At 48.7% G+C, this 21566-nt stretch overlaps 1 protein-coding gene and 4 non-coding genes across 7 annotated transcripts; 3 read left to right on the top strand and 2 right to left on the bottom strand.

Moving 5' to 3' along the window:
* The first annotated feature begins 1742 nt into the window (after nt 1-1742).
* Nucleotides 1743-8966, top strand: MRPL58 (mitochondrial ribosomal protein L58). Of its 3 annotated transcripts, none has more exons than XM_004319059.4 (6): nt 1745-1970; nt 4952-4988; nt 7303-7362; nt 7996-8078; nt 8185-8354; nt 8627-8966. In XM_004319059.4, the coding sequence occupies exons 1-6, from the start codon at nt 1785-1787 to the stop codon at nt 8709-8711; spliced, it is 621 nt and encodes a 206-aa protein (XP_004319107.1). In that variant the 5' UTR covers nt 1745-1784; the 3' UTR covers nt 8712-8966. The 3 variants fall into 3 exon arrangements, with proteins under 3 accessions (XP_073653831.1, XP_004319107.1, XP_073653832.1); XM_073797731.1 differs by lacking the exon at nt 1745-1970 and adding an exon at nt 1977-4460; XM_073797730.1 differs by lacking the exon at nt 7303-7362 and having other exon boundaries at nt 1743-1970.
* Nucleotides 8967-12280: 3314 nt separating this feature from the next.
* Nucleotides 12281-12353, top strand: TRNAR-CCU (transfer RNA arginine (anticodon CCU)). The gene has a single exon. It is a non-coding gene; the product is annotated as a tRNA-Arg (tRNA).
* A 458-nt stretch (nt 12354-12811) lies between these two features.
* TRNAR-CCU (transfer RNA arginine (anticodon CCU)) lies at nt 12812-12884 on the bottom strand. The gene has a single exon. It is a non-coding gene; the product is annotated as a tRNA-Arg (tRNA).
* A 327-nt stretch (nt 12885-13211) lies between these two features.
* Nucleotides 13212-13284, bottom strand: TRNAR-UCG (transfer RNA arginine (anticodon UCG)). Its single transcript has one exon. It is a non-coding gene; the product is annotated as a tRNA-Arg (tRNA).
* A 521-nt stretch (nt 13285-13805) lies between these two features.
* On the top strand, nt 13806-13878 carry TRNAR-CCU (transfer RNA arginine (anticodon CCU)). Its single transcript has one exon. It is a non-coding gene; the product is annotated as a tRNA-Arg (tRNA).
* Nucleotides 13879-21566: the final 7688 nt, after the last annotated feature.

Genomic DNA, 21566 nt, shown 5'->3' with positions numbered 1-21566 from the left:
TATGGAGAACCAGAGAAGGAAAGAAGGTTGGCCTCAGCCTTCAGTGCCCCCTTTTTAAGGGAACAGGTGGCACCTCTCAGGACTGTTTCTCCCAGAAGGGCCTCTGTGCTGGATGGTTCTTGGCAGCAGCAGGTGAAAGGAGCTTGCCAGCTGCTCCTCTATCCACCACAGGGTAGCTTGTTCCATTCTCTCCTCTACCCCCTCCTCTCCCAGAATCCAGGCCACCAGATGGCCTGAGCAGGCTGTTTATTTGGGGCCATGGAAACCTACAGCTTCCTTTTCCTATCACTCTGGGTCAGGCGCAGAGCTGGAACCCAGCCTCAGAGCAGTGATGCCATGGGATGGTGGTTTTATTCGTAATCCCTGAGCCGTCAACCTGGGCAAGTCCCTGGCTTTGCTCCCCTGAGCAGCTTTTTCCAGTCACCATGGAGACGCCTCTGTTCCCTCTGAGGTCATGGGATTAAGTCAGACAGGGAGGGTCCCAGGAGACTCCCTTTAAAGCCTAGAGCCCCCAAAGCGCATGTCAATTGCCATTCCCTTCCTAGTCTGGGTTTGCAAAGCCAGTGCTTGGGAAGTATTGTTTTCCCTCCTAAAGAATTTGCCTTTATCCATGAGGCTAAGATGGTAAAGCCCTGACTTGATGACGATCTCCTATTTCAAACAGCCGCATTCCCAAGGACATGTTTTTCTAGGTAATTGTGCTTTTCCTAAAAATAGAACCCGCCATTAAGAAATAACCACTAGTATTACTAATAATCACTAACATTTATTGAGCTGTTTTCGTTTACCACACTGCCTCTCGACAAAGCAACTTAGCTAACATTTACCTGTTTCCAAACACTGCTTGCTCTATTTTAAACCTTTCTCAGAGTTAGAACTTCTCAGTTTTCAAGTTCATTTTTTAACAGTCCGGTAAAAAGGGCTCTGCTTAGGCTGTCTGTGGCTGTCTGAATCTCTACCTACTTCCCCATCCTCCCCTCATCTCCTGGCTTGGAGAGACTGCCATCAAGCTCCACAAAGCAGGCGGCTGGGGCGGGTGTCCACTGTCTAAAGTATTTCTTTCTCTACCTGCCCGCCTCTCCTCCATCCTGGTATTTGTCCTGCAGAGCCTTCACACAGGTGCTCAGCAGGGATTTGCTTTTAGGCTGCCTTGCGAATGAGCCTGAAGTTACTAAAACTCAGCTCTGGCGGAACTCAACTTTCAAAACACCTTCCCAAAGGATCCCTTTTAACAATATTTATTGAGTACCCATGACGTGCCAGCTTCTGGGTACTGGGGATCCAGCAATGAGCCAGTGCCCTCCTGGAGGTGATTACATTCCGGCTGGGAGACAGGCAACAGACACAAAAATAAGATTGAGCGATGTGAAAAAAAAAGTGGCAAAGAGTAAAGGGGATGGAGATGAACCTGGGCATGCTTCGTTGATGCTGTGAGATTTGGGGGAACATGTCCAGGAAGGCACAGACCGAAAGGAAGAAAAGTGGTGTTTCTGGGGGACACGGCATCCGGGGGTTCTTTTCACCAGGAGGCTCCCTGGAGAGCTCGCTGTCTGGCCAACGTCTTCCCCATCGCAGCAGATGCCCTCAAAGCACCAACCAGGCCTCCTGAAGGCGGCCGACCAGAAGCCTCTAATAAGCTCCGCGCGAGAGCAACGCCAGAAGCTCTGCTCGCTTCCTCCCCATGGCAGGCGCTAAAGGCCTAGCGGAACCAAAGTCTCGAGGGAAGAGCGAGCCCACGGACCGCGGAAGAAAACGCCCACCGGAAGCGGCCCCGAGACCCGAACATGGCGGCCGTACGGTGGCTACGCTGGGGCCTGAACCGAGCCGAATCCTGGCTGCTCCCGCGGCCCGCGCGCTGCCCCCACCGGACTCTGAACAAACAGGCAGAGGGTACCGAATTCCAGAGCATCTACAGTCTGGACAAGCTCTACCCCAAATCGCGGGGCTCGGACACCGCCTGGAGGGTTCCGGTGAGCCGGGAGGGCCGGACGGAAGGGGCGTTTCCTGGACTCTTGCTGGGTGACGTCGGGCAGCCGGGGCCCCATTGGCCGGGCGTGCTGCTAATCCAAGAGACGGACGCGCTCAAACATGGCGGTCGCCGCGGGAGGAGGCTGGTTGCCCGAGCAACCGGGGGACGGGGGCGGCTGGGCGGTTGGCGGCCTCCCGTGTGGCTCGAGGTGTGCCGGCGCCGGGAGAGCATGCTGGCTATGCTTCTTACAAGACCACCAGCTTTTCCGCATTCATTCCCCGTCCCTCAGGCCCAAATTCTCGTCCCAAGGGAAAAGTGCCGTCCACAGAGGACAATTAAGGCAGGAAGCTGCCAAGTAGCTCCCTTTTGGAGCCTTTTAGCAAGTGACGTGGTCCTTAGCCTCTAGTAACCCCAGCACGCCTGACGAAACAGAGCTTCTGGTTCGTTGCCTCAGGATACCTTTATTGACTGTCCGCTGTGTGCAGGCGCTGTATCAGGGCCCGGAGCGGGAGAGTTTGGACCCACCCAGTTCTATGGAGTTTCCACCTACAGGATTGGAAGAGAGCGTTCATTCATTTATTCATTCATTCACTCACTTAACAAACTTCAGTTGAAAGCATGGTGTATACACGATGCTAGGCATGGGGACAGAGTAGTGAACAAAACACAAAAATCCTAATGCTAGTGGAGCTTATCTGCTTAATGGAGGGAGACAGGCAATGAAGAAAATCAGTAACATAGAGTATGTGATAAGTACTTCGGAGAAAATAAAGTCCGGAAGGGAGAAGGAGTGCTAAGGTAGGGGGTGGGGTTACAATTGTAAGTAGGCTGGTCCGAGGAGGCCTCTGAGAAGGTGATGCTTGAGTAAAGACTCGGGAGAAACAAGGCAGCAGGGAGCCGTGAGAAGAGCAGGGAGAGAAGCATCCCTGCGGAGGGAACAGCAGGTACCACCCCCCTCAAGGCAGTAGCATGTTCCGCTGGTTCAAGGAACAGCAAGCAGGCCAGTGTGGCTGAGCAGGGGGCTCAGCTATGAAGCTGAAGGGGAGAAGGCTGTGGGGAGGCCTTTGTATAGGGCTTACAGGGCTTTAGTTTTGCCCTGAATGTGATGGAGGCAGAAGAGCGGAATGATCCAACTTAGTTTTACAAAAATCACTGTTCTAGAGAAGAGGTTGCAGAATGGCAAGAACAGGAAGACCAGTGAGGAGATTGCAATATTATAGGCAAGAGATGATAAGCGGGGTGGAAGCAATAGGAGTCATGAGAATTGGTCAGGTTCTAGATAAATTTTGAAGGGAAAGCCTACCGGATTTGCTAATGGATTTTCCCTGAGAAGTGAGATTAAAAGAGGAATTGAGGTCTAGGGCCTTGAGTAATGGAAGGATTGTGTTGCCATTAATGGAGACGACAGAACGGTAATAGCATTCGTTTGTCTGTTCATACATTCAACAAAAAGTTTCTCGTGCACCTACTGTGTCAGACACTGTTTCAAGCGTTGCAGATACCACCACGATAAAACAGAGTTCCCACTTCATGGAGTTTATGTTCTAGTGGAAGGAGCAGACAGTAAACAAATGGGGAAAACATACCAGAGAGCGAGAAGTAATGGATAGACCAGAGTGTTTTGATGTGATAGCCAGAGAGCTACTTCAGGTTGTTAGGAAGGGAGGTCCTCTGTGAGGAGGTTTGAGGCATCTGTTAGACTCGAGAGAGGAGACCTCGAATAGCAGTTGGTTTTACCTCAAGAAAGAGGTTTGAGTTTGAGCCAAAAGGTTGGGAGTCATCAACAAAGTTGTTTTTTTTGTTTTAATTTGGTGGCGCCCAGCTTGTGGAATTTTAGTTCCCGCACCAGGAATCGAATCAGGGGCCCCAGCAGTGAAAGCACTGAGTCCTAACCACTGGACCGCCAGGGAATTCCCAAAGGTGGTATTTTCAAAGGAGATGGATGGAATGTTCTAGGGAAAGAGAGAAGAGGAAGGATTTCAGGACATTTCAGAGTTTTTAAAGGTTGCAAAGAGCAAGCAAAGGAGAGTGAGAAAGTCACGGGGAGGTGAGAGGAAACTGGAGAGGCCGGCTCAGAAGGAGGGAAGAGCGAGCTTCAAGGAGGACGCAGCCCAGGGTCTCCACGATGCAGAGGTGGAGTAGGCTGGGATTTCACCCCCAGATAATTCTAAGATGAAAAGGGATGAAGGGACTTCCCTGGCGGTCCAGTGGTTAAGACTCCAAGCTTCCAGTGCAGGGCACGCGGGTTTGATCCCTGGTGGGGGAACTAAGATCCCACATGCGGTGCAGCGGGGGGGTAGGGGTGGGGCCCGGGGCCCCCCTCCCCCCGCAAAAACGGGGTGGTGGGTGATGAACGCAGCCAGAGTGGGGGCAGATGAAGACACTTGGAGCTTGGGGGCACAGAAGAGCCTCAGAGTGGGTAGTGTTTGCACTGGGCCTGTGGATGCGAGGATTTGAGGCTTCGGAAGAACAACTCGGGGGAGACGTGAAGGTGAGAGGTCCTGGGGTGAGTAGGTCAGCTTGACACAAACCCTCAAGGCAGATGTGCTAGTCACTGTTGAAGGCAGACAGCCTCACATGCGAGCTTCCCGGGGTCTGGGGAGGAACAGGGGACCCATGGTTTGTTGCTCCAGGTTGGCAGAGGGTGTTCCTTTTGGAGTCTGCCTGATGTACATGTACTGTGGCACCTTCCCTCCCCTGGGCGCTGGTAGTTCCCGACACTAGCTAAGTGGAGTCAGGGGGCAGCGGCAGGGAAGGCTGGAGAAGTCAGTTCCGTTTCCCTGGAGGAGTGTTTCTGAGGCAGTACCTCTGGAGTCTGGGGAAGATGTTTCTGTCATCCTGATACAATTTTGCTGGAGACCTGAAAATAGTTGTATTACATTCATGTCGTGGCTTTACATCATTTCTGCTTTGTTGCCCTGGAACAGTTAGGAGTCGCCCAGTAGGTAATGTTTATTTGACACCGTATATGTTACATTACAGGATGATGCAGAGCAAGCCAACTACGACATTCCTATAGGTGAGTAGTTTGGGCTGATAAAAAAATCGGTCATTTCCTCTACCCCTCACACATTCCTTCCAGGTCTCTCCAAACCAATGAAAGTAAAGAAACTGTCTGGGGTTACAAAAGCAGAGTCCTTTCAGCATTGTTGAGAATAGAAAGGAAAAAAAAAAGTGATGAGGCAGCCACTCCAGCGTGCTGTGCAGTGCCCAGCACGAACAGAGAGCTCCTGATGGTCTTGTGACGTGGAACAGTCTTTACGATAGATGAATTGATTGTTATTTGAAAAAAGTAAGGTACGGAAGCATCTGTATAGTGAGCTACCATTTGTGTTTCACTTACATATATCTGAAAGACACACTTCTGGATGTACACGTAGATCTGCGAGGATGTGAAGGACCCTGGACACAGGGACTGCCGTGGGGAGGGGAGGGGAAAGGACAAACCGGGAACTTGGTGGCTGGGGAGCAGGAGTGGGGACTTCTCCCTGTAAACCATTTGCATAACTTCATAATTTTGTGCCCATCAAGCCTAAGGCGTGGCCTGTAAAGGAACAAGCAAAACCCTCCTGAGGTTCAGAGAGTTTCTGGCGCGCAGACAGCGAGAGGAGAGCAGCCAGAGGCGCCGGCGCCCGGTGGCCCGTGCTCAGGGCGACCCTGAAACAGGGAGGCCAGGCGACCACGGTCTACAGCAGAGGAGCCGGCGTCCTGCGCTGCTCAGCAGTTTGAGGCCCGCAGCTGTGCCCTGAGGCAGGAGGAGGCCGAGACCCAGAGAGAAGGGAGGCTGTCTCCTGACAGCCTCGGGGGGACGGGCAGGCAGATGGCCCAGTGGCCGCTCCTCAGCTGCCTCTGCTCGTGTTCTCTGAGAGGGGCCCAGGTCTCCCCGTGCCTGGCTGGCCTGTACGGATGCAGACAAGGCCACCAGCCCCGGGGTAGAACCGCCCGCCTCTCCCCCCGCGGAACCACACGTATTCCTCACCTGTTCAGAAAAATGAGTTCATTTGATTTGTCAAAGGGCCTCTCAGAAGCCATCTGGCGAGGTCACCGCTGCCCGCTGAGGCCGGCCCTCCACCACCACGGGGCCGCATTCCTCGCCCCCCAAAGCCCCTGCAGCTCACCACCCAGTCTTCTGGAACTTTTCCGCTGCTCTGCCTTCCCGGCTTCCCTCAGATACTACAAGGCTGCTTTTCATGAATTACAAAAATAGAAGGAAGAAACCTCATTTTACAGATCCAAAACAGACCAACCAAGACCCAGAGAAGCGGTGGGAGTTTGTGGAGGTCACAAAGTCAGTCAGTGATGAGCTGGTGTTAGAAGACGGGGCTCCCAGCTCCAAATGGAGCGCTCATTCACCCAGCAGGTGTTTTCATCCACTGACCGCGACCGAGGCCCAGGGGTGCACGCGCAACTCACGAGGAATGAGAGCCACCTCCCCTCTGGGGAGTCCACATCCACTGCATTTCAGAATAGAACATTAAACTCAGTTTGTCCCTTAGCTTGAGCTTTTGAAAGAGTCCTTGCTTTATTTATTATTATTATTTATTTTTTGCGGCACGCGGGCCTCTCACTGTTGTGGCCTCTCCCGTCGTTGCGGAGCGCAGGCTCAGCGGCCATGGCTCACGGGCCCAGCCGCTCCGCGGCATGTGGGATCTTCCCCGACCGGGGCACGAACCCGCGTCCCCTGCATGGGCAGGCGGACTCTCAACCACTGCGCCACCAGGGAAGCCCTGTTTTTTTTTAATAAGGCTTTTTGTGTGTGTGTGGCTGCTTTGGGTTTTTGTTGCTGCGCGCAGACTTTCTCTAGCCGCAGCGAGCGGGCTACTCTTTGTTGTGGTGCGCAGTGATGTGGTGGCTTCTCCTGTTGCAGAGCACGGGCTGTAGGTGCGCGGGCTTCAGTAGTTGTGGCACACAGGCTCAGCAGTTGTGGTGCACGGGCTTAGTTGCTCCACGGCATGTGGTTTCTTCCCGGACCAGGGCTCAAATCCGTGTCCCTTGCATTGGCAGGCGGATTCTTAACCACTGAGCCACTAGGGAAGCCCAAGAGTCCTTGCCTTAAAACAAACTAACAGCAAAAAACAAGGGCAGTCAGATCTAGTGGAACATACTAGACCAGAAGCAGACAACCTGGGTTGTAATTTCACCTCCTCTGCTCTCTCTGTGGCCTTGGGAGACCCTTGATTTTAGTTTTGACATCTGTAACTAATCTCTGACTTTACTGATCTGAATGTTACGTCATTGAAAGACGAATAGGGATACTGATGTTGATGGTAAATTAGCAGTTTGCATGTTTTGCCCTGTGATAATATTTTGTTGGTGTGTGTTCTGTTTTTCAGATCGCTTGACAATATCTTATTGTCGGAGTAGTGGTCCTGGGGGCCAGAATGTTAACAAAGGTACAACGGTGCCTTGTTTTCTTTCACTTTAAAGCTTTTCTGAGAGACGGACTTGAGGACTTCTGTGTTTACATTCATGTGGCAGTAAAGAGATTTTTTTTTTCAGAAGCTTAAATACCGCCCATTTATATAATAACCCTCTTTATTCTTCTGCATGTGGTCTGATTCTCAGACTCTCAGTTGTGGGTTGCTAGGACTAGGACTGGCTTGGGAGTCTAAGCAAAGGGAAGTCACAGTGTGAGCTGGCAGCCGGCTCCAAGAGCAGGTTTCCCTCGTTCTCCTGGACCCGCTCCCTGCTCCTGCGCCCCCCCCCCCACAGTCTTTTCAGAACCCAGTACATTGTAAGACTGCTCCTCCGCACCCCCCACGTTCTTTTCAGAACCCAGTACATTGTAAGAGGAAGAAAGCACTAGGCGTTTTGTTCCTGGAAGTTTATTTGTGTCTGGATGTGCCTCACTATCTTTGCAGGCTCATTCCATAGCCCAGTTTGTATCCCCGAGTTCACACAGGGTAGAAACAGCCCCGGGTGGGTGTCTCACCTCCCTGTGGTTCAGAATCCGGTGGTCACCAGCCACCCGGCGCTGAACCTGCCCGAGCGTCTCAGTGACCCGCGCCCCCTCCCTTTATTTACAGTAAATTCCAAGGCTGAAGTCAGGTTCCACCTGGCCAGCGCCGAGTGGATTGCAGAGCCTGTACGGCAGAAGATGGCGGTCACGGTAACCACGGGCCCCGTGACCACGGGCCCCTTCCTTTCTCTTTAACCCTCAGTCACTTTTAGGCCTTTACTCTGTAGAACTCTGGTTTTGCCTTTGTTCTCCGCAGCACAAAAATAAGATCAACAGGGCAGGAGAGTTGATCCTTACCTCTGAATGCAGCCGCTATCAGTTCCGAAATCTGGCAGATTGCCTACAGAAAATTCGAGACATGATTACTGAGGCCAGCCAGCCAGCCAAGGAGCCATCCAGAGAAGATGCTGCACTTCAGAAAATCAGGTACCGGAAACTTCCCTGAGCTTCTGCAAACCAATTCGTGTGGACAAGGGGCTACGCAGGGAAGAAAGGAGGCACGGTGAAGCCCACGACCTGCCAGCAGGCAGGTGGACAAGCTCCGGGAATGGGAGAGACTCGGACCCGGAGTGGAGGCTTCTGGGCCGGCGCCTGCTGCTTCGGCTGCTCTGCTTCCCGCTCAGCTGCCAGCTCCTCTCACCACTTCGATAACCACTGATTGGGCATCTGGGCATAATTGTGTTTTTCTTTGTTTTCAGGATAGAAAACATGAATCGGGAAAGGCTGAGAAAAAAGAGAATAAATTCTGCCATAAAGACCAGCAGGAGGGTAGATGTGGACTGAAATCATCCCCTCGAGCTGGCAAAGACCCTCTTTAGGGCCTCCAGGCAGCTGCCACCGAGGGAGCTTTAACACCATCAGGAGACGCGTGTGTTGTTTGTTGTCAGTGCTTGTCTGTAACATTGGAACCATCTCAGGAATGTTCATCTGGAATGAGGGTTGTAGGCAGTGGTTGCAGAGGTCTTTACAGGCAATTACCATGTTGTCAAACCTCTATTATCCATTTAATATATTAGTTGCAATAAAGTTCTAAACTCAGTGGGCTTCCGCTTCTCAGAATGCTTCAGAACAGAATTCCTCCCTTTTCTCTCAGTTTAAATCTGCCTAATAATTATTGGCTGATTGTACAGCCCCGGGGGAGCACAGAGGGATGAGCCCTTTGGGAACACGGGGCAGAAGGGCTGAGACAGGTGCGTGGGCATCGGAACTGGACCTGGAGACAGGGCTAGAATATTAATCAGTCGAGAGCCGGGAGGACATGCCAGTTGAAGGGAACAGTGTGAATAAAGGAGACCAGAGAAAAGGCTGGGGTGGAGGAGACGATGAGGAATCCATCTGAATGGGGAATTTGTCCAGGTCGTTGTGAGAGGTGAGTCTGGAGAGGGAGATAGAAGTTCAAGGTGCAGGGTCTCGGGTTCAAATTGAGGAATTTAGATTTTTTTTCTTTTTTTTAATTTTATTTATTTTTGGCTGTGTTGGGTCTTCGTTTCAGTGCGTGGTCTTCTCACTGCGGTGGCTTCTGTTATTGCGGAGCGCGGGCTCTAGGGCACAGGCTCAGTAGTTGTGGCACACGGGGTTAGTTGCTCCATGGCATGTGGGATCTTCCTGGACCAGGGCTTGAACCTGTGTCCCCTGCATTAGCAGGCAGAGTCTTAACCACCGTGCCACCAGGCAAGTCCCAATAAATGACTCTTATGAAATACAAAAGATGTGGAAGATAGGGTCCCTGTCCTCAAGGGACTCAGAGCCCAGTAGGGAGCTGAGGCTCATATACAAGGAAGTGCAGCATTCTTTGGTTCATTAATTCAACAAATACTTATTGAATACCGGGCAATGGGCCAGGTCCTGGGGAATCAGCAATGAACAAAACAAAAGTCCTTTCTTCCAGAGAACTTCCATTTGATCAGAGGATGATAAAAGCTGAGAAGAAAAATGGCTTCGTCTGGGTAACATGACCTAAAACGTGGTAAATAACACAAGAAAGGTCTAAATAGATTTTGGGAAGGAACTAGTTCCAGCTGGATGGTCAGTGAAGATGTACTTGATGTGCTTGAGATGGGATGGAAGAAGGGGAGGGGCTGGCCAAGGGAGCAAGGTAAGAGCTTGTCACCTGGAGGCTCCAGTGATGGCCAAGGGCCCTGCCTGTGGCCAGGACAGTAAACCATAGTATTGAGAGAATGGGCTGTGAAGCCAGCTGCGCTGGATCAGCTGCTGATTTCCACCACCCCCAGCTGTGCAGCCTTGGGCAAACTACTCGGCCTCTCTGAACCTTAGCTTCACCATCTATAAACTAGGGATGATGTTGTTAGTGCCCACCTCGTAGGGTGGTAGTGGTTAGTGGCACTGAGCCTACACCCAGCGAATGTTAGCCATAATTAACAGTTTAGCCATGATTAAACAGTTCCAGTTTGGCTGGAAGCCAGGGGGTGAGGAGCTGTGGAAGACACACCTGCCACCTTGAGTGGGAGCCAGACCTAGAAAGGCCTTAAATGTGACAGCTAAGACATTTAGACTCCACCCCTACAGAGGCTGTCAGGGGAAGATTAATCTGACCGTGACTGAATGAGAAAAGACTGCGGGGAAGTGGACACAGGTTGATGGACAGACCCATGTGAGCAGTTAGGGACCCATCCTGGAACTAGGGCAGTGACTACTGGCATGGAGAGAAAATAGCAGGTGCAAAAGGGTTACGGGGACAGAAAATTGGCTTGGGTGGAGTGCGAGCTGGTGTGTGACAGGGTGCTGAGCTTTCAGCCAGGAAAGTCACCGAGGGAGCAGGCTTGGGAGGATGGTTGGATGATGGGTATGGTTTTGCCTTCGAGGAGCTGACTTTGTGGGGCCTGAGGAGGAATGCTTAGGTGGAGATAGCCAGGAGAGGGAATGGAGCTGGAGCTGGGGAGTGAGGTCAAAGCTGGAGATGCAGGACAGGGGACAAGGAGAGTCTTGGGAATGGAGGAGCAGTTGAAGATGAGGCAAGGCAGGGCAAGATGATGGTGGCGGGAAACCAGAGAGGGCATCTCTCTGGTTAAACTCGAGCCTAGTGCTGGACCTGTGAGGCCCTCAGAAGACATTGGTGGCATGTGAAGGGACCTGGGAAAGCATTCGAGATACGGAGGAGGGGAAGGAGGTAAAGAGAAACAAAAGCCAGGGGACAGAGAGTGGAGAACAAGGGCAGGACCTGTCATTTAAAGAAAAAAAAAAAGGTTGAGGGCAAAAGAATGAACATGGGTGAACTCACACAATGATGAGTGATAGAGGCCAGACTATAAAAGAATATGATTCCATTTGTATGAAGTTCAAAACCAGGCAAAACTACTGCTTTATGGTAACGAGAGGGAAGTATTTACTCGGAGGCAGTGGTGACTGATGGGGAGGGGATATAAGAGAGCCTTCAGCGGCGCTGGAACTGTTCTGTATCTCATCCAGCCATGACCTTAAGATCTGTACACCTTACTGCATGGATGTTACACCTCAGCAAACAGACCAATTAGTAACTGAAAGGAGGACATTCTCAAGGCTGGAGACTGGAGCCAGGTGGAGTACATTCCTCTTTCTTGCTGGTATTAAGGGTTTGTGCAGACTCTATACGTGGGTGAGAGAAAAAAAAAGAATGTCTCCAAGCCCCTGGAAGGCAAAGGTCTCAACGCAGGCACCACAGGAAGTGAACACTGCTCTTGGCTAAAGCTTCTCCTGTTATATCTTTCAGATCCGCGTGACTTTTAGTAATGGATTTTAAACGTGTGTAACATTTTAAAGTGTGCTTTTTCTGTATTTGTATTACCTTTTGTATAACAGTTTAAAGGAACAGAATATTAGAGTGAAGTATCTAGTTGGGTGATCCATTTCTTTCCTGTATATTATATATTTGCGTACGTATATATTTCTACTATTAAGACTGGAAGGATTTGTTCCTCCCCGTTGTACATCGTTTCATGATGGGGGATTTTGACTTTGTGTTTCAGTATTTGTGATTGATACTAGTTTGTTCTCCTTCCCTTCCTACACTACCTTTTCCTAAAATTCTTGGATTTTCTGTCAGTTCTGTAGAGGTGGACAAAATGGCCACGGTGGTAAAATTTGGAAATGCCTACAAACGGCAGCCTTCACCCGCCATCCATGGTCCAGGTGTCCGGCAGCCTCAGCGCCGGCCTCCCAGGCCCCACTGTGCTTCCGGGTGCGGGTGGCAGAAGGTGGTGAGTTCACTTCCCACCGTGGTTTCTTCCTAACGGTTGACTGTGAGCACCTGAGAGCCTACCCTCTCGCGGCCTCGGCCCCCCGTTAAGTCGTGCTTTGCAAGGCCCGGGGTCGGATCGCCTACTAGGGGGAGAGATGCCAGAGAGGATGAGGCACAGGCCCCAGTGGCCTAATGGATAAGGCACTGGCCTCCTAAGCCAGGGATTGTGGGTTCGAGTCCCACCTGGGGTAAGGGCACCTTTTTGGCTCCTTCCGTCCGTAAAGGACTCTGGAATTCCTGCGCTGTGGTTCCACCGCATGGAAGACTCCAAACACACTGCGTTCGGGCCCGCGGGTGGAAGACCGAACAACCGGTTCCCCAAGGAGAGATCCCAAAGCCAGTGACTACACCCCTGCGCCCCTGGAAGCCACCAACTTTGGGACAGCTCACAGGCCGAGGGTAAAGGGCCAGAGTAAGGGTGTAACGTCACCAGGACACGAAGGGGGAGTGCGGGACACTGAGCCCGAGGCTGGGACACGCCAACTACTTGGCTGCAAATGAGGCCCTGGTACGCTGCACGGCAGAAGGCGAGCAGAGACCAGGCGGGTGGGGAGCCCCTGGGTCCCTAGATCCCTAGGCTACAGTCTCGGAGGCCCGCGCAATGCGAGCACAAAAGTTACTTACGGGTGAAACTCTCCAACCCTGACTCCACCCCAGGTGGGACTCGAACCCACAATCCCTGGCTTAGGAGGCCAGTGCCTTATCCATTAGGCCACTGGGGCTCCATAACAAGGGTGCACCACGTGGTCCATGGTAACGTGCAGCCGCACGCGGACAGGCCTCACTCGGGCCTGCCATGACGCCCGCCGCACAGTGGACCCGAAGAACGAGGGCCGGCCCTGGGCAGCCTGCAGGACAACCGGAGGGCACACCCGCGGGGCTACGAGAAAAGTTAAGGTTCAAGGTGAGGCGACTGCGCAGTGCCGGGGGTCAGGAAGGTGAGCGTCAAGATGCCCGAAGGACGCGCGAAGAGGTTGGTGAAACCGCAAACGAAGCAGGTGAGGATTATTGAGCCACCAAAGCCAGGCGCCCCTCGTCCAAAACTAAGCCGACCACGAAGGGACTCGAACCCTCAATCTTCTGATCCGAAGTCAGACGCCTTATCCGTTAGGCCACGCGGTCACGACGCCCACAGGCTCGCAATACGATAGTTAAGTGCACCCCCCCTTGAAGGTGGCGTTGGCGCAAGAAACGACCGTGTGCGTTTGGCCACAAGGTGTGTCCCAGGTGTGGCGGAGGAAGAACCACAGTGCGGTCCCTGCGTCTGGCGTCAGCGCTGGTGCGGCCTTGGGTCACCAAATAAGTCTACGGGTGACTCCTACTTCGCGAGGAGGCCGCGTGCCCTAATGAATAAAATGTCTGACTTCGGATTAACAGTTTGAGCCCCTTCGTGGTCGAAACGTTTTCGTCCCGAAAAGAGGATAGCACTCTTGTACTGCAACCAAATCCCAGTCCTTGCCCTTGTTTTAGACACGTAGAGCCCTTCGGACCCTCTCACAGCAGCAACTTCCGTCACCTGGACCTGGTAGTTCGGGCTCGTGTCCAAGCGGGCTTTGCACCTGGAAACTTCCGGGCTGACGTCATTACGCAGCCATGCGACCTCATAGTTCAAGAGGCATGTGATCCGGCGCCGCTTGCGGGAAGCCCCAGTGGCCTAATGGATAAGGCACTGGCCTCCTAAGCCAGGGATTGTGGGTTCGAGTCCCATCTGGGGTGAGGTGGCTTAACCACTGCGCGTCGCTTTTGCATCTCTACCTTTTTAAGGTAAAAACCTCATGAGGCACATTTTCTCTTTTTAAGACCATTTGTGTGTGTGCGGGTGTATGTGTATGTCTCTGTTGCAATTAATTTGCCCTTTCTTTTTGATCGAACCTGACTATACTTTTAAAGGTAAACCGTTATGACGGAAAATGGTTCCCCACTTCTTGTTGCCTCTTCGGGTTGGCATCTAAACAGACAACGTGGTGAAAGGGCTCTGCAAGCTACAAATCTCTGTGCAAAAGAAGCGAGCGTGTTCTGTGTGAGTCCACCGCTATAAAGTTAAAATCAGGCAACACCTTAGCCCGTCCCTCCCTGCCCCCTAAACCCTCCACGGCAGACGGGCAGGCGGTGTGTGGCGCCGCCCAACCCATGCCCTCAGTCCTGGTGTGGACTCTGTCTCCCTTGAGACGGCACCCACCACACTGCCCTGTGCTAGGGCCAGGAGGGGTGCAACGAAGCTCGTGTGTACAGCACGCGCATTGGACAGTGGGGATAACTGCCAATCTCTTGAGTATACCCAAGTCCCGCGGGGAGAAGATGGCACGCTCACATCGGGTGATCCCAGGAGTATTTAAAAAGGGATTCGTGGGTAAACAACAAGGTCCTACTGTATAGCACAGGGAACTATATTCAATATCCTGTGATTAAACCATAATGGAAAAGTGTTAAAAAGAATGTGTCTATGTATATATAATATATATATCTGAATCACTTTGCTGTACAGCAGAAATTAACACATTTAAAATCAACTATACTTCAATAAAAAATAAATAAAATAAAAAGGGATTATCTACTGTATAACATAGGGAACAATACTCAATATCCTGTGATTAAACCATAATGGAAAATAATATTAAAAAGAATGTGTGTATATATATATATAACATGTATATATAATATGCATATCTGAATCACTTTGCCGTATAGCAGAAATTAACAACATTTAAAATCGACTATATTTCAATAAAAAATAAATAAATAAAAGGATTATCGGGGAGATGTACATTTATGATTTTCACACTCTCGTGTGTGTGTGTGTGTGTGTGTATATATATATATAATTATCCTTTGGTAAAATGTTTAATTTTTGTTTCAACTGTACTTTTCTGACCAGGGATGATTTTTTTTTTTTTTACCTTGAAGCCCTGAGGAGCTATGGGTGTGCATCCAAGTTGACTATCGCACTGTGTGCCCTTCGGGGATGCTGTATTTACTCGGGGAGAGGCTGTATTGTTCATCAGGTTTTCATAAGTCCTTGACTCAAAAAAGTTTAAAAACCACCATTCCTTGTACTTTTGTAGAAAGAAATAACAAACTAGAAGTACAGAATCCCCCTCTCCCTTCTCCAGAGTCGTCCAGAATTCTTCCTGTGCTCTCTGCTCTAAGCCAGCCTCCAAGTTTTAGGGATGATACTTTCCAGCTCTCTCTGGCTCCCAAGCCCTGCCGCGTGGCTGCAGCATCACAGGCCTAGCCTGCAAAGCTGGGGCTACCGCTAAAACCATCCTCCAGGCCCTGCGTCCACGGAGCCAACATTCAAGTGAGAGAAAAGACAGTAAACTAATGCCAGGAGGATTTCAAAATAAAGAGGGTGATGGGAAACTATTAGTTGAGTGGTCAGAGAAGGCTTCTGGGTACAGAACGGCAAAGGTACCATTGGTAATCTCGTCACCTTCAGAGGACTTCCTTAATATCTTGGGTGACACACTACCTACTTCATGGGGTTATCGTGAGGAGTATTTATGCTCAGTGATTAGAACAGTCCCTGGAACGTAGTGTGTGCTCTGTAAGTCATGGTCATCGCCATTTACTATGATACTAGCTTGCTCCATTATTCAAGGTTTTTGTGTGATACTCTCCTACCAGACGTGAACCCCTGAAGGCTCAAATATCATCTTACATCTCTTCTCTTTCATTCATAAGGAATTCATATTAAGATTCTTCTAAATGCCAAGCACAGTGCTAAGCCCTGGGAAATATAAATATGACTAAGGTATAGTACTGGTACTCAACAGAGAATCTTCTAGAATCCTCTAGATTTTCCTAACCTTCTAGGATGACGAACCGGAATCGCAAATGTCTGAAGGTAAGGGGCGCGTGAGAGGGGCAGTTAGCAATCTGCTATGGCTATAATGGAGGAAGGAGAACAATGTACGAAGAGAGAACCCTGGAGTAAGGAAATTTACATTTGATCTTGCGGGCAGAGGGTTTTAAGCAGAGGAGCAAAATAACTATACTTGCATTTTGAAAGATCCCCTTGGCAGCATGGTAAAGAATGAATTAGAGGGCTTCCCTGGTGGCGCAGTGGTTGGGAGTCCGCCGGCTGATGCAGGGGACACAGGTTCGTGCCCCGATCCGGGAGGATCCCACATGCCGCGGAGCGGCTGGGCCCGTGAGCCATGGCTGCTGAGCCTGCGCGTCCGGAGCCTGTGCTCCGCAACGGGAGAGGCCACAACAGTGAGAGGCCCACGTACCGCAATAGAAAAAAAAAAAAAAAAAAGAATGAATTAGAGGGACTTTCCTGGTGACGCAGTGGCTAAGAATCCGCCTGCCAATGCTAGTGAGACACGGGTTTGATCCCTGGTCCAGGAAGATCCCACATTCCCTGGAGCAACTAAGCCTGTGCACCACAACTACTGAGCCTGCACTCTAGAGCCCGTGAGCCACAACTACCGAGCCCATGTGATGCAACTACTGAAGCCTGCGCGCCCCATGCTCTGCAACAAGAGAAGCCACTGCAATGAGAAGCCCGCGCACCGCAAGGAAGAGTAGCCCCTGCTCGCCACTAGAGAAAGCCCGCGTGCAGCAATGAAGACACAACGCAGCCATAAATAAATAAATAAATAAATTTTTTTTAAAAAAAGAATGAATTAGAGACAACCTTGTAAATCAACTACACTCCAATAAATATTAAAAAAAAAAAAAGAATGAATTAGAGGCAGGTGAGGGTGCAGGCAGAGAGACCCCTTAGGGAAAGATGTATGGTTCAGGGAAGAAATAAGCAAACCATGAATGGAGGCGATAGCAGGGACACCAAGAGGAGGGAAGTAAAACAGATGTTCAGGAAATGGAACCTGTGGATCTGGTTCCTAACTGCTGTGGGATGAGGGAGACAAGGAGCCCAAGATGGTGCCCAGGATTTTGGGGGACAGTGGTGCCACCCCCCAAGACAGATGGGGAAGCCATGAGTTCAGGGCTGATTATCTCAAGTTGAAGATGCCTGCAGGATCCCCACTCCCCGCCCCGCCCCACCCAAATCTATCCACTGTTTTCATTGTAGTTTCTGGTTTCTGCTTTGGTGTTTGAAAAATTCTCTCACCTGAAGCTTATATAAATATTCACCTACAATTTTTCCTGTTGTTTCTTGTGGTTTTTTTTTTTTTAACATTTACATCTGTAACTGGAATTTATTTTTAAGTGTCGAGTAAAGATCTGTTCCTGTTTTACAAATATTTAAACACTTAGATCAGTGCCTTTCCTCAATGATTCAAAATGCTACTTAAATTATTTAGTAAATACTTATATGCATATACCTTGAATAACGCAGGTGGGGTGGGGGGGGTGTTAGGGGCGCCAAGCTTCAGCTTCAACCAACCCGGATCATGTAGTCCTGTAGTGTTTACAGTTCAAAAAATCTGCGTGAAAGTGAGCTGCAATTCAAACACTGGTTGTACAGGGGTAAACTGTACTTAATCCTAATACAGTATGGACTTTTCCTGAACATTCTGTTCTTTTCCATTGATCTAATTATTCTTTAGCTTTTTTTTTTTAAGTCTTTATTGAATTTGTTACAATATTGCTTCTGTTTTATGTTTTAGTTTTTTGGCCCCAAGGCATGTGGGATCTTAGCTCCCCGACCAGGGATTGAACCCACACCCCCTGCATTGGAAGGTGAAGTCTTAACCACTGGACCACCAGGGAAATCCCTATTCTTTAGCTTTTTATGATACTTAATATGAGAGTATTAACTTATAACCCAATTTATTAATCTTTTCAATATTTTCTATTTTTCTTATCTATATCTTCTGATTTTTTTCTGTAATCAAAATGTATTGTGTAATGAAATGTTTTTCTACGACACAATTTAATGCCATCAGTTTGCTTTGTTTTAATATGAAATGTTCATATTATTTTTTCTTCCAAACATTCTGTAATTACATATTTAATTTCTCATTGATCCAAGATTTAGGAGAGTTTCAGTTTCCAAGTGGTTGCATTTCTGTATTGTTTTGTGTTATTGTAGTTTATACTGTGCGTATTAATTGTTGGTTGTCTAATGTTATCGGTTTCCAGTTATTCTGTTAGTATGACATAGAATTTAGTATATAAGCTATTGAGTCTTTATTATAGTTTGCTCTAGTCTCACTTGTCTTGCAAATGTCAAAAATAGAAAGGTATGTTAAAATCTTTAAAAGTTATGTTTCTAGAAATTTCTTTTCAACTTTTTTGCTTTATATGGTTTTAATGTTATTTTTTTCAGTACATCAAGGTTCCAATCATTATTTTTTTCATGTGAATGGTTTCCTTTATTAGTTAAGAGCTGCGTTTGGCCCATGTCATGTTTTTGTCTCGATTTCTACTTTGCTAGATAGTAATATTATAAATCTACATTTCTGCCCATGCTTTAAAAATTCTTATGAAAAATTTCAAACATACCCAGAAACTGAGAATAGTAAATGAACCAACCTAGATCCATCAGTTATCAAGATTTTGTTGCATTCACTCTATTAATCCCTTTTATCTTTTTCGTTTCCTTAAGTATTTTTTTTAAATCATTTATTTATTTATGGCCGCATTGGGTCTTCGTTGCTGCGCGCGGGCTTTGTCTAGTTGCAGTGAGCCGGGGGCTACACTTTGTTGCGCACGCAGGCTTCTCATTGTGGTGGCTTCTCTTGTGGAGCACAGGCTCTAGGCATGAGGGCTTCAGTCCTTGTGGCTCGTGGGCTCTAGAGTGCAGGCTCAGTAGTCGTGGCGCACGAGCTTAGTTGCTCCGCGGCATGTGGGATCTTCCCGGACTAGGGCTTGAACCCATGTCCCCTGCATTAGCAGGCAGATTCTTAACCCCTGCGCCACCAGGGAAGCCCTTTCTTAAGTATTTTAAAGCAATCCCAGACATCACATCGTTTTATCCCTACATACTTCAATAATCATCTCTTAATTAATTATCTTTTTACAGTTGATTGGTGCAAATCAGGATCCAAATAAGGTCCAAACACACAGGATTTGGATGCCGGGTCGCTTTTTAATCTAAAGCTGCCCCACCTTCCCTCCTCTCCTGCCCCACGCCATTGACATGTTGAATAACAAAAGGTCAGATTTCCTGTAAAATGTCCCACATTTTGGAGTTATCTTCTTTGTGGTGTCATTTAACTTGTTCTTCTATCCCAGATATTTCTTCTAAATTGGAAGTTACTTTTAATGCCTTGATTTTTAAATCCAGGTTCAACATTTTGGCAAAAATACTTTCAAATGGTGCTGTGTAGTTAATATGTCAGAAGGTACATAATATGGGCTTGGCATCAGGAGGTGACAGCCTGATCACTGTCAAGTGCTTCATCAGACTTTCATATTATGGTCTCATCCATTAATGATCTTTGCCTGAATAAACTACAGTTGACCCTTGAACAACCTGCGGATTAGGGTTGCTGACCCTCCTCTGTCAAGTAATCTAAGTTGACAGTTGGCCCCTACCCACCCACAGATTCAACCAAGCTTGGATTCAACCCACCTTGTATGGTGTAGTTCTGTAGTATGTACTTATTGAAAGAAGTCCACATATACATGGACCCATGCAGTTCAAACTCGTGTTGTTCAAGGGTCAACTGTATTTCATTAGGGATTACAAAATAGTGCTTTTTCCAATGTTGCTTTCTTTCCGCATAGTTTGTAAAGCACTTTCTATCATTAACTAGGTCTATTAGTTTATCCTGAAATACCATTGTTTAAATTAAAGCAGGATAAATGCATATTTTTTTTTCCTTCAATGCCGGTTTTTAGAGTAAGGAGTTGGAACCCTTGATATAGCCAATGTATCCTTCTTTAACTTTTTCTTTGGCCACGCCTCTGCTTGTGGGATCTTAGTTCCCCCACCAGGGACTGAACCCAGCCCAGCAGTGAAAGCACCGAGTCCTAACCACTGCACCACCAGGGAACTGCCTTTTTTTTTTTAAAGGATGGACAGCTTGTAGTTGGATTTTAGCTGACCCAGTTTGAATTATTGTCTTCTAATAGGGGTCTTTACTGATCCATAATCATCCTAAGTGTGTTTGGTTCTGTATTTATGCTACTTACGTTTTCGCTGATTTCTTTAACTTTTACCATATAGGATGTACTTTTCTCTCTTGTGACTTGAAAAGCATAATCCTATTTTACTAGTGATAATTTTTAATGTAAAATCAATGCATGCTCAATGCAAAAACTTCAAATGATTCAGGATATAAAACTTAAAAGTGCCCCAATCCTTCCTAAATGCCTTGGACTGAGAGCACGTTGTCAGTTTTTCACTGTTGTTTCTTCCTGAGTCTTCCAAAGGCTCTCCCTCAAGTGCTAGGGACCCCTCCCTTTATGTTACAAAACTTTCATAGGACTCATGTTGCTTCTTCCCTTGAACACACGTTCTAACCACACTCCAAAAGCAAACTCAATGGCTTTTTCTAAGATTCCCATGTTTTCACTTGTCTGAATCCCTGTATCTTCAGCTGGATGGCTGGGTGCCAGTTCAATGATTCACAGCCTGGGGGGAGGGAGCGAAGGGTACTCGTTTTGTGCATTGAAGTCCATCTGGCAGAACTACTGCTGAACATCAGATTATGTTATGACTAAAGCAGCTCTAAGTGGAACATGCCTTGCTCCTCAATTACAGTTTACCTTCGGCCTAGCCCCTGCCCTACAAATTAGAGGTGATAGTGCCCCAGGCTTCCTCTGCTTATGTCCTTTAAGACTACATTACTTTTTTGAGCGTTATCAGCAACTGTTGATCTTCTCCAGTAAATTCTGGAATCTCTGGCAGAAGTGTCACAAAATTATTGGCCTGTGCACATTACCCTTCCCCTGGTAGGTTTTTTTTTTTTTTGGTCTTCATTGCTGCGCCTGGGCTTTCTCTAGTTATGGTGAGCGGGGGCTACTCTTTGTTGCGGTGCGCAGGCGGTGGCTTCCCTTGTTGCGGAGCACGGGCTCTAGGCGTGCGGGCTCAGTAGTTATGGTTCGCGGGCCCTAGAGTGCAGACTCAGTAGTTGTAGCGCACGGGCTTTGTTGCTCCGCGGCATGTGGGATCTTCCGGGACCAGGGCTCAAACCCGTGTCCCCTGCATTGGCAGGCGGATTCCTAACCACCGCGCCACCAAGGAAGCCCCTCGGTAGGTTTTTCCTACAGGATTTAAGCCATATCAAGCCATGTCAAGCCAGATGCCTTTGCTTAGATCACTTTCTTACCAAGAAACTTCCCAGGTTACCTCATTTAATTCTCATTACAATCGTGGTGTTTGTAAATGAGAAAAGGAAAGTCCCGAGATGGTAAACGATTAGTCTAGAACCAGCAACTAAATGGCCAAGGGCAGGCATAAGCAATAGGCATACCAGGTCCTCTGACTTCAAGGGCAATAGAACTTTTCCTACCACCTCATCTTTTTTTTTTTTTTTTTTTGCGGT

Source organism: Tursiops truncatus, chromosome 20, assembly GCF_011762595.2.
Source record: "Tursiops truncatus isolate mTurTru1 chromosome 20, mTurTru1.mat.Y, whole genome shotgun sequence".
In the NCBI taxonomy this organism is placed as follows: Eukaryota; Metazoa; Chordata; class Mammalia; order Artiodactyla; family Delphinidae; genus Tursiops; species Tursiops truncatus.
This window is presented reverse-complemented; position numbering and strand designations above follow the sequence as displayed.

Excerpts from the sequence above, each read along its gene's own strand:
- MRPL58 (XM_004319059.4), top strand. The coding sequence starts at position 1,785 with ATGGCGGCCGTACGGTGGCTACGCTGGGGCCTGAACCGAGCCGAATCC. Across the intron at positions 4,989-7,302 it reads CAACTACGACATTCCTATAG|ATCGCTTGACAATATCTTAT; the intron begins GTGAGTAGTTTG and ends TCTGTTTTTCAG. Across the intron at positions 7,363-7,995 it reads GGGCCAGAATGTTAACAAAG|TAAATTCCAAGGCTGAAGTC; the intron begins GTACAACGGTGC and ends CTTTATTTACAG.